This window comes from Tuber melanosporum, assembly GCF_000151645.1.
Source record: "Tuber melanosporum whole genome shotgun sequence assembly, scaffold_36, strain Mel28".
Classification (NCBI taxonomy): domain Eukaryota; kingdom Fungi; phylum Ascomycota; class Pezizomycetes; order Pezizales; family Tuberaceae; genus Tuber; species Tuber melanosporum.
The window spans coordinates 701,130-713,428 of record NW_003299041.1 but is presented as its reverse complement, the minus strand read 5'-3'; the positions used below and the strand labels follow the sequence as shown (position 1 = coordinate 713,428).

The following is a 12,299-nucleotide window of genomic DNA, read 5'->3' as shown; positions in this document are numbered from 1 at the left end:
AGAATACTTGGTATCGTACGTACAAATATCATAGCCCGAGGAAGGTGACATTCGCACAGATACGCGGTAGCGCTGCCGTACCCGGAACACCTTGGTTGGTTGGTGCCGTATTGGTCCAGGAAATAGTCCCACAGTAGACTTGCGATTGCGGAGTGCGGCGCTGTATGATAGCTATATCTCCTCGAGTACCGTAGGGTGGTGAAATTATCAAGAAAGAAAGGACGAGCTGCTGCACTTTCCCACCCACACACACACCCTCACATACCGCACTCAACACTCTGAGACCTTTCTTTCCTTCCTTCTCTCTTGCCCACTAAGAAAAAAGCAAGTACTTGCCGAACAAAACCTCACCCGGATAAGCAAGGCAAGCGAACACACTTTCCTCCGCTGGCCCTCGAGTAACCGCACCGGCTGCACCATCCCACGCACATCCCCTCCATCCCAATTCATATGCAAGTGAAGAAACCTAAAAGTCACACACAGCAGTTCATCCTAGTTCCACCCTATGATACCTTTCCATTTCCCCACATTCCTTCTCCTCCTCCTCAGCCCCCACTTGGGCAGGAGGAGAAGTGAGAGTGACCTACCGTACTCGAGTACTGATAAAATACCGGTAAGTTGCTGTCGATAATCCCTGTTCCAAAGCAACCTCACGTGGGTTCTCTTTTTTTTTTCCTTTTCCCTCCAGGCGCCCGGATGCAGCCGCATGAATCCGGTCCGCTATCCATGTCTGGCTTAGACGGTACAAATATCTCCTTCCCTGATTCTGAAGTTGTGGCGGGGGGGGGGTATGGCAGATTTTGTCACCGCCCTCTGACCACCACCATTTCTTGGGACCGTAGGCCAAATCGTGCGTATGATACGGTCATTATCTATTTCTAATAACGGTGCAGGATTGCTTGGCTTAATTGGCCTGATGACCGGTTTTTTCGACTTGTCTTTCATCGCCATGGAAGTTTTGGAGACATGGAAGGAGGCTTCGGGGTCAGCAATTGTGGCCCCTGGGATCCTTTAGAAAAAAAAGGCACGGGTCGTCATGGGTTGACTGGGAAGTCCCGGATGGACAGACAGAATTCACAACATGGATACCGGTACGGTACGAGTAGTCGAGCACCAGGACCGTATGCATACCGCCGAGGGATGCAGCAGCGAAACATAAATTCAACCCCCACCAAAAATGCCAGGCATGATAGCGCAGGATCGGTGTGTAAGTTAAAACCTCACAAAATTTTGGAGATGCAAGACCGAGACGGGATGCCAAGGTAGCCCGAAGACAAATGGAAGATAACCTGGGACCTGACCGACCCAAATTGTCGTACAAGTACTGCAGATATAATACCGGTAATAGTATTTATCCAGGAAGAATTGTGGATAGAAATAGTCCGGACCGGTAGTTTAGCTTACTGGTACGTTACTCGAGTACGCTGCAGCATAGATTTCGCCTTATCCATTGATTACATCTTGACATTCCTTGCAAGGATATTTAACTGCCATCATTGGGTCCCCTACCCCCTTACCACCCACCAGTGGGCTGTAGCCTGTAGGGAGGGGTGTTGGCACCCTCCATGTCAACCACGATAGCTACGGTATGATACAAGTCGAGTCCCTCTCTCTCTTCCAGGTTTTGTCGGCCTCCACCAACCACCACCTATGATACTATCCCCATGGGGCCCACCTTTTTCGGACTTGACAATACGTGAAACCCTAACCCCCCCCCCTAACTCCCCCCATTAAGCAAGTCTGCTCGAGCAGCCATCCACTTGACACTTTGAAAGTGAGAAAGTGCGAGTAAAGTGGTCCTCTGATGGAGCACGTCATACGGGTATAGTATCACGCTCACACCATTCATGCCGCCTATACCTAGTCTATATCAGTCACGTGTCTCTTCTCAACAAAATGAGGCTCATCAAATATCGCCTATCAGATTGGTTCACGTGACTAATTTACTATCTATCGGCTGTACCCGCAGCGGCGCCGTGCTACCGCAACTCCACTCACCGCCCAATGCTCGAGCGTGTCGGCCAAGCCGAGCCAAGAGAGAAAAGCAAAACCCGCGACAAGCTATCATCGCAGGAAGGACTCAGCATCACCGATTCACCTAAACGCACCCACACCGTGCCGCCACAGTACAAGTACTCGTACAGTACCGTACTGTACGATTGCTGTACGAATATGGTACTTCCTTCCCACCCCATCTTACTTTATCCCTACTATCCTATCAGAGCAACAAAATAAGGATAGCCTTAACGGCACCCAACAGTGGAGCACCAACTGTGCTCCACTGTTGCCTATCGAGCCAAGCACAACTCAGCGCAGAATATTATCGAGGTCCCTGCATAGTACCGTAATGAGGGAATACATACCACGTGACCAGAAAACCCTCCGCCGTTACTGTACGAGTACGGCATCCTGCTCTAATCTGGTAGCGGGCGTTCCTGGAGGGAAGGAGGAAGGAAGGAAGGAGGGAAGGAGGGAAGGAGGGAAAGCAATTAGCTTGGGCGATACGGTAACTACCGCCGTGCAGTGTCCGTGCAAAGTCTGTGCAGAGTCTGGGCAAGTCAGTGCAGAACCAGGGCCCTTATTGGCTGTAAGAATGTATGAAGTACTTAAGCAAGGGAAGGAAGCAAGATTTCCGGCATCTGATACCAGGTAACAGCTAGAATGGACGACCTTACCTATAAACAACAATGCACGATTCATGCCTTGAGGTTCACAGCTGGGTGGACACTTCAACAAATCGTGGACAATTAGGGAGTACTGGTATTGACAGTTTCCCAGATATGCAGCCAGCTAATGACACCGCAAAAGAAATTCCAGGTTGGCTGAAAGCTCAAGCTCAACATCCTACAGAGACGAGTACTGGTATCATTAGCTACCTCAGATGCAGAACACTGTCGGATGTCTGGTTGATATCGCCTAAGAGCTATGCATTGAGGCTAGTGAGACAGCACTATGAAATGCCTTTACTAAGGAGGGCTACCATTGATGTTCCGCCCGCCGCAAGCCTTATCTGGACGACATCAAGCGTGCAAAGCACCTTACATTTGCCCAAAGACATAGTCATTGGAGTATACAGGAGTGGAGGCATGAAATATGGACGGATGAATATTATGTTTGGTTGGGTGGATTGCAAGACAAGGTGTATGTGATAAGGGTAGCAGGAGAGGAGTGATAAGAGAATTGTTTGGTTCCGAGATTTCAGAAGAAGGATTTGATCATGATTTGGGAGGGTATATTGGGGGACGGTGGAAAGAAGATTCTGGTCATTTGGGAGCGTGATGATTGTGGTACTATCTCTGCCAAAATCTATGTTGATCACATCTTGGTCCCTACAATTTGGCCATTTTGGTATCATGAAAGTTGGCGTGTGGGTTCTTCTCTTTGGCTAATGGAGGATGGAGCATCCTCCCACCAGACCCGCCTTACTCAATCCTATCGCGATCTCTACAGAATCCCTTTCCTCAGATGGCTACTAGCATCACCAAATCTTAACCCTATAGAAAATATATAAAACCTCATCAAGACTTGTGTCAACCAGTGCCAGCCACGACTCAGAGGCCTTACCTAAGTCAAAGAAGCCGTAATTGATGAATAGAACAAGATCACAATAGAGGAAATTGTGAAAATAGTAGATATTATGCCTGAAAGGATTCAAGCAGTCCTCAGTGCCAATAGGGGACATACCCGGTAGTGAGTTGTGAGTGTGCACGGCAGTGGTGATTCTCCTGTAATTTAAAGTTTAATTAGAAATTCTGATATCTCTTACCCCCCAGTCTGCTCTCTTGTCAATCCCACCTGTTTTCCAATTTTTTCTACCAGGGGCTATATACTGTAGCCCACTTGCGTATGCTCATAGAGGTTGGGAAACTTGCAGTGGAAAGAGCAGGGATTATGCTAATAAATCAATAATAAACAAAATACCATGAAAAAAAAAAAAAACATGAGTATTGTGGAAGTCAGAAACCTAGACCAGTCACATTGCTGCTTTATACTTTCTTCCAGGGATGAGAATACTCAGGGTCACTATTATGATAGTAATTCACATGGAAGTGGTCTGTACGGTACTGCACCGAACCCAATTCCATGATTTCTTAACTTCACACTTCGTGGGACCTCCTCCTCCTGTTTGTTTGTTAGATAACTTATCTAGTATCTGCTCTGGATTGCTCATGTCAACCAGGCAATACTTCTTTTTCTTTTTCTTCTTTTTTTCCGCTAGTATTGACAAACCACTCACTACCTCATGGGATCTTGCTATTCCCCCTTTTCTTCCCCGCCCCTGGCTGGCCCTTTATTACCATGTTGTGAGTACCCATACTCGTATGGTGAGAATTATGATCATCATATATACATAAGCTTTGACTACTCAACACCTAATCATAAACAATTACTCATTATCTTCGATATCTTGGCTTGCTTCACACATTTGGGATGACAAACCCATATTTTATGTTTGACACTGTACAGTGTCATACCCACATATATGGTAGCATACTTGACACCTTCCATCTATCCAACTTATACATAAATCCTACATAGCCAGTAAAGCTATGATGATATAATAAAAAGTAAAACACTCCTGCAAGAGTCCCAGGTTGAGTTAAATTTGACTACGATAACAATTGTACGAGTACAGTACAGTACAATCATATCTCTAATCATACCCCTGTGAATCTGTCAATCTATGCTAGTGACTGGTGGATATCCAGCGATAACCTCATCTGGCATATAACGTAAATTACCAGTTTCCAGGACAATACAGGGAACCGGGATGGGATTCAAGTGAAGTATATTGACAACCAATTCAATTGTAACTTTACGAGAAAAAAGCATAAAATCATTCCAAAACTAGCCTAAAAAAGAGAGAACATAGGAGAAAATGCCATGGTAGGAGGGAGAAGGTGGAAGGAAAACTGGATTTTTAAACAAATTAGTTAGGCAGGAAAGCAGCAAGATAAATAGAGAAGGGAAACAATTCAAAAAAAAAAAAAAAAAAAAAAGGTAAAACCTAGTGCTTTGAACACAGCTTCATGTGGAGTGGGCAGTCTGGCATATGGGTGTGGGTAATGAGGGGTCAGAAGGGAGTATCAGAGATACGATGGTAATAAGAAGTACGAGTATTTTGACAAGAATTCTATAACGCATCTGAGATCACCTCAAGAGCATCCTCTGAAGTAGTAGCTAGAGTTATTGCAATAACTTTAGGAGTTAAAGCAATCTGAACATGTCGAGACTCATGCTGGCATGGAGGTTCAGGATATAGAGTACTTGGATGGGTGATAGGAGTTGTATTTTTTCTCTTTTGTTGCGGTGACTTTTTTGAATGGTGGTCAAGCTCATTATGGGCTTTTTGCAATACAATAAGCTCTTTGCCTGTCAGAATACGGGCCTTAGAGAGCTGTTTCCTGTCTGGCTTAGTGTTGTAGGTTTTTTTCTACTATAAGCCATCATAGATCTTTTCCCTGATTTCCTTCTCTGCCATTGAGAATAGGACAGCATGGCTAAATTCTTTGCGAATTCCCTTGAATTTTTTAACCAAAGCACCATTGTCAATAAGATGGTTTGCAGCTTGTAGTTGACTGCATATATCTCTGGAGCATTTTGGTATATGAAAGATCTTAGAAGGGAGTGTAGAGTTGGTTGGTGTTAGGAATACCGAGATCCGATACCTAGGAACCACCCTAGGTAGGGTAACCTCTCCCGAAATCGAAATCCGTCTCCAACACCCCCCCTCTAGCCCCCTTACGGGGCCCACACGTCATCATACATATCGATCTAAGTTGCGTCCTGTGAGTATTATATCACAGAATCGAAGATGTTAAAATAGCACCGTATACGTCGCCGCCGTCCGTCCGACCGGATCCTGTTCGCAGGATATATAAGATGGGACCTTCGGCTAGGTCTGGGAAGTATAACGGAGTGAATCCGTCAACTACCCAAAAAGTTACTAGGCTTCAAGAACGAGATATCTTCGGCATAGGCCGTAAGTAACGGGATGTTTTCGCGCAAAAAGATGATGATGAATAGTAAAGGATCTTAATGAAAGACCAATACATTCACATCTACCCTACGATAACCAGAAAAGTCTGGAACTCCTGAGAATACTACCATCGAACCCAATGAAGTTCGAGGAGTGTTACAACTAGGTTCTGGTACATACTGCAACCGAAGGGGTGACTCCCAAACCGGTAACAGTAACCAGAATCCTATTACTCACGGCAACCAAGGGTTACCGACCGAGGGATTATCTACCAATCCTAGGGAAAGGCTTCCTGCAGGCAAGTAGGAAGTCCTCCGGAAAAGACCTATCGGTTGGGTATGGAGTTATGAAGAGTTGAAGTTAGATGACCTAGAAAGTCGGTAATAACAACTATCTTCGCAGATGCAACCCGCAGACGAAACTGATCATTTCGTCGACAAGGGAGACGATTGGAGCCAACACAGTTCGACTTGAGAATTGGGCCATTTGTCTAAAAAGACTCTCACCATCGGATAATTACTCGATTGGAAACAGCATGACTTCCAAATAGTCATATTATAATTATCAAAGAGGGTGTGATGATTTTCAGGGTCTTCAGGTGTTCGCACCTTGGAAGAAAACCCGACGTTGCGAGTTATATTGGAAAAGGGTACATGGTTGTATGTTAGTCAGATGTAGTCCGCGAATACTCAGACGCGGAATATAAATATCGAAGTGCCTCCCAAGCTTTAGACATCATCAAGCAACAGAGAAGAGACCTTAACAATATAATATTGTTCTTACGATTTTACTTTACTTTACGCTACTTTACTTCGCTCTTAGTAGTCATAAACGAAACGAGTGAAGTCCGAGCCTTTCTAGACAATCTCCGTCTATAAAAACGAATCTCGATCGGGCTAGACAACTCTGAAGTCTATCAGGTTGTCTCCGCCTAACAGTTGGAAAAGGATTACAGTTGTTGTTTTCAGGCTTTAGCTTGTTGTTAACTCGGCGAAGATTAAATGGTATAATATCAGTAGTAGTAAAAGCCTAGTTGATGTTGCGCTTGGTGATAGCTGTAATACGTGCATTATGTAGAAGGGGAATAAAAACTGACTTCTTAATCCCTTCCTCACTATGATGGTTGTACTTGCCAACCCCCCGGCCATAGGCATTCTGTAACGGGCTAAAGATACCCACATCCAGGGACTAGAGGAGATTTGTTAAATGCAAGGAAAGACAGAATAGAATAATGTTTTTTTTTTTGACAAAAGGTGACAAACTTCCAAGTTATATGAGAGCCATGTCTGTCTAGTAGGAGTAGTTATGGGAAGGGGGCAATGGAGGCTGTACATGGCTTAAATAATTCTGTGATCCATTTCAAAGTAACTGCATTGTCTGTCCAGCTATTTAGAGAGAATGAAAGGCAGTAGTTAGCCATGGTAGCTGTTAAATTCGTGTACTAGCCCTTGTATTGAGCTCTGCCCTTGTTAATCACTATGGACGGAAAGGCATAACCAGTAACACAAATTGTTTCAACTACGGTAACCATTTCTCAAGTGCCTTCATGAGTGACACAGGGGTTTTTGCACTTCCAGTGACAGAGGATCTTTACTTGTGCTGAAATCCCCATTAGGAATCCTTTCTAGTCTATATTGAAGATCTGGAAGGGCTTTAGATTATGTTGATGAATGATTTGTGAGAGTATGGAAAAATAGTCTTACAATAGGCGGGGACAACTCACATGAGCTCTCTGATGGTCTAACTTTGTGCTGAACTTGGTCACCATATTGGGATGATGGTCTAGAAATCTTGTAATCCAATTTTTTCCTAAACTCTTTTGCTTATCTTCCATTTTCTTTTCGTACGAAAAAAGTACCATGCTTTTCACCATATCCAATCATGGTGGAAAACCCCGGTTATCCTGCTCCTTACACCAAGCCACAATTACTTTCTCTTCCAGATCTGATATTAACTGGTTATTCACCTGTGCAAGATGGCGACTGGTTCTCTTCCCTGTATACTAGTAATAAAGAGTAGACTTTGGAATATCAAAAGCCTCAGTGGCTGCCCGAATGCTTTCCTGCATACCTTCTTTCAAAGCCTGGATTGCAGCAGTAATGCGTATCTCACAACCTGTAGTATCATTGGGCTTCTTAACTTTCGGCATTGTTGTGTTTTGGTCATAGTTGTTTGTTTTTTAAGCTGGGTAACTATGTTTGGAGGATGTTTCATTTTAGCGAGATTGCGCCATTCCGCTTCAGGGTGATGTTCCGGATCCACGTGATTTACGTTATAGGACATCTCTTTTTTTTCTTTCTTTTTTCTTTTTTCCGCCGTAGTACCTGTATCAATTCATAGGTGATTATGTGGAATTGATCGATTGCCCTCTCCCTCTCTCCAATGCTGGGTGACCGCTGACCTACTGCTCGAATTCTTTCCCAATTCATCATGGTCCAGTTCATCGGGATCCCGGTAAATCCTATCTCCCCTCTCTAGATCTACAAACTCGCCCGAAAAACTTTATAGATGGTCTCGGCTAGTCCGTACGTCCCTCCTTCCATATTCTCGAGAGAATGGCAAATAAGGAAAGCGTTAGTATGTACTGTACTAGTATAGCATGCTATTCTTACCGGTATGATAAATAATAATGGAAAAAAAAAAAAAAAAAAAAAAACCTCCCCCCCCAGATCCTGTTCCTACCTAATTAAATTTTTATGATATCTACCTGCCCAACGAAAACAGCATAAACGCAAACGACGGAAAGTTACCAGTCGTCGACCCCGAAGGTCCGAGTAGTATTCATATTATACAAAGTATTATTATTATTATTATTATTATTATTATTATTAAATTTTGTCACCTTAGACTAAATTACCTGCAGGTACTGTACTACTTACTATTACAACCACCCTCGCGCGCGGTGATTATTCCAAAGTGCGTGTGAACTGGCATTGGCATACTATCTAAATATCATAGCTGAAAATACGAAAACGATTGGTATAATACGTACTAGGGAGTTATCAAGTTATGATACCCCGTTCACAATATTTTTTGGACAGATTAGTTAGTATATTATAAAATAATTGTTGGGTGGATGGATGGATTAGATTGGGGTCTTGTTATGATGTCCTCATCTGTAAAGATTACCGGTATATTTCTTGGGGATCATTCCAGGGTTGGGTTTCTTGGGTGCATCTATACTGTACTGTACAGCACTTGTGTCTATGATACCGTAATGCAGTATCATACTAGCACCCATCACAGGTCCTTGAGCACCATATCCCATCCCATCCGCGCCAGACCATCGCGTGGGCGGTGATAGGGAACGGCATCCAACTCAGACTACGGTACCATGCACCACCCAAACTACCGGCACCATGCTAGCAGGGTGACCGGGACAAACTTGGACTGCATACCCAACAACCTACGATTACAGTAGAAACACTACACCGCATCATACCGCACCAATCACGGAGGAAAGCTTTAATAAACAACAATAGAATATAATAAACAAGTGCACAATGGAAAGGAGAGAAAAGAGAGAGAGAGAGAATTACGACTAGATTGTTGTTATGACAGGTTCGCCCCCTCTTTCTTTCACTCCTGATTTGTGGGGGGGGGGGAATTAAAAAAAAAAAAAAAATCAAGAAATACATTCGCTCTTTTTGTTTTTTCATGTGTAAATGACAAAGATAGGATGAATGAATGGATTTATGAAACCGGTAAGCCTTCGATGACTCCTTGTTCCTCGTTCAATGGTCCCATCCCGACCCTATAAGACACCTTCCACCGCATCTTGACATTCCCGCCGCCACCTCTCGGGACTCCCGAGACTCGGATGATCTGTGCTACTCCTGCCCTCTGACGGGCTTCGAGATGCCTGCTGCTCTGTGGTTCCATCCTGAGAGCCAATGCCTGCGAGAACTTATAGTGTCAGTTAATTCCCTTTACTCTCCTCTCAATCCCTTTCTCCGAAGAGCCAAGACCAGGCTCCTAGGTTGGACAGGAGAGGACTGATGTGATCTTAACGCACCTTTGTGACTGCCATCTGAAAAGTCAGATCCTCGATTGGTTGGCTTGCGTTGTTGGAAAACTTGGCCTTTACTAATATCGGGCCGTTGGGCATAGTGACAGGTCTATGTATATCCAACAGGATATGCAGGTTCGAATTGAGGATCACAAGTTCATTCTGTGAGACCGGCAGCGGTGCAGGTTGTTCCGGCGGCAGCGAGGAGGTGAACGCCCAATCATCTTCATCATCGCCGGCACTGTTTCCATTGTTTCGTTGGACAGCAGGAGCTGGTGTTTGTTGTATTGGCGGAGAAACAAAGCCGCCTGGAGCCATCGGCTGGGGTGGGGGGGTAGATACATTCTGAAAGTAATTGGGGAGGGCTGGGGGCTGTCGTACAACTTGAGGTGCGGGTGAAGTGGAGGGTGTAATACGCTGTTGTTGACCGGCAGTGTTCGCTTCAACCGTCGAGGATAATAAAGGCGGGCCAGGGATACCTGATGTCTCACGCATTTTAGCACTATGGAAGTCAACCACGACATCACCGCTCACCTGTATTGGCTCCAAACCCAAGCGCAATCCCACCGCCTTGCCCGAACGAACTGCTTCCACTGTCTTGGAAGGATAGCCCCAACAAGTCTTCTTCTAATGAGGCCGGCTTTCCGCTCGCCGATGCCGATGGACCACCATTCGCGCTGTCCTCTAGATCTATAAGCGAAAGCTCCACGGCTGGAGGGGGTGGAACCGCTGATGGGGACGCGCCAGCCATAAGCGGTAGTGCTTTTGCGGAATTCAGGTCACCCCGCTTGACAAAGTTATATCTCTCAACCGTGGTATTGATAACGTCATTAAGCTCCAATAGTTTCACAACAGCATCGGGATCTTCACCCTCCTCCTCTATTATCTTCTGGATCTTCGGTTGAGCGGTTTTTAAGGCACTTGCTAATTCCTAAAACTCCCGTGTCTCATTAGCAGCATGCAATAAAAAAAACGCACTCGCGTCAAACGAAGGACACACCTCAAAAGTATCTTGCTGACCGATAGTTTCCCCCTTGTGAACCTTCCCAAGCATCTCCTCTAATAACCTTGCCTTCTCACGGAGCTTCCCAATCTCTTCCGCGGCCTTTGCCCGGTAATCAGTCCTCGAGGTTTGATCGTACCCGGCCATGATTTTCATCAAACGGTTGGCCTCCTGCAGGTCCACCGGCGTGCCTCTTCGAATCAATTCCTGGAGCTTTGCAGACTGGGCGGCTCTCTCCTCTTCCTCCATTTCTTCGGCGGATTTCAGCGTCTAAAACCGAGCACTCGTTAGCGATTCCAACCTCTCGTAGCCAATGATTCCATAGCATGATATTCCGCAGAGCCGTAGAATGGAGAAAATGTGACGTACTTCGCTCGGGTTCAGAACCGCTGCATCCTCTCTTCTAACCTCCGGAAATACATATCCCTTGTAGCTCAACAGCCTATGCATATCCCGAATGAAACCCAAGTCGTCCTTATAGCGGCTTGTCTGACATATTGTTCCCCTCCATTCTTCAATCGCCTCGAGAATCTTTAGGTGGACCTTACCCGGCCTTGCAGGTGGCCTTTCGGGAAACCGACGAACGAGCTCATTCAGGAAGTCCTTGGTGGAAATTTGCAAGTGAAATGGGTAACCGCAATTCTTGACACATATATCGAGGAGCTATGCCATATTAACCTTCCTCCCAACAAAAACCGGGGGGTCGAAAGCTTCCCTACATTAAGAGCTAGAAGTGAAACGTTAGGATTCCGATGATTGATATAGTTTACGATGGCAACAGCAGCCTCACGGGGCCTAGATGAAGGATAAAACAAGTTAGTTTTGACATCCCACTCATCCATCCGCCCCCCCACCCCTCCCCGCAACCCTCCCCCCTCTCAAAGGAAATAACCCACGCGTTCCCCTTCCTCTTATTGATCTCGTCGGCAATCTCCAAATTCAACGCAAGATTAGGCTCATAATTTACCGGATCGCAAGCACTCTCTATAAAGGCTCAAAAACTGTCAGCAAAACCCCCGCCAAAAAAAAAACACAATCCTCCCATCCGGCAAAGCATCTCCGGGGGGCGGTAGTGACATACGTATAAACCGCTGGAGCTTGGAACCATTCGGCTCCTGTGGGAAAGCGCCGAATCGATCCCTCGCGGCCATCCTAGCGGTTGCGTACTCCAGCTTTGGAGGAGGGGGGGAAAGGAGCTTGAAAAAGCTGAAGTGAACCCGGAATTTATATAGACTTATGCGTTACCCGGTTGTGTGGCTCGGTCGGGGGGATTCCTGCGATTCTTCTTATTTTTCCAAAAGTGTGAT

The 12,299-nt window shown here is 45.5% G+C and overlaps 1 protein-coding gene; it reads right to left on the bottom strand.

The window, feature by feature from the left end:
- Positions 1-9,449: 9,449 nt before the first annotated feature.
- Positions 9,450-12,299, bottom strand: GSTUM_00007515001 (uncharacterized protein). XM_002839478.2 has 8 exons: positions 12,074-12,299; positions 11,889-11,976; positions 11,712-11,787; positions 11,362-11,655; positions 10,990-11,262; positions 10,524-10,920; positions 9,996-10,468; positions 9,450-9,877 (listed from the first exon to the last, which is right to left on the bottom strand). The coding sequence occupies exons 1-8, from the start codon at positions 12,141-12,143 to the stop codon at positions 9,674-9,676; spliced, it is 1,875 nt and encodes a 624-aa protein (XP_002839524.1). The 5' UTR covers positions 12,144-12,299; the 3' UTR covers positions 9,450-9,673.

What these genes read in the sequence shown, in the direction of transcription:
- GSTUM_00007515001 (XM_002839478.2), bottom strand. Translation starts at nt 12,143, where the DNA reads ATGGCCGCGAGGGATCGATTCGGCGCTTTCCCACAGGAGCCGAATGGT. An exon ending in AATAAGAGGAAGGGGAACGC is followed by an intron (nt 11,788 to 11,888) that starts GTGGGTTATTTC and finishes TCCTTCATCTAG; the next exon opens with GCCCCGTGAGGCTGCTGTTG. An exon ending in TTTCACTTCTAGCTCTTAAT is followed by an intron (nt 11,656 to 11,711) that starts GTAGGGAAGCTT and finishes AATATGGCATAG; the next exon opens with CTCCTCGATATATGTGTCAA.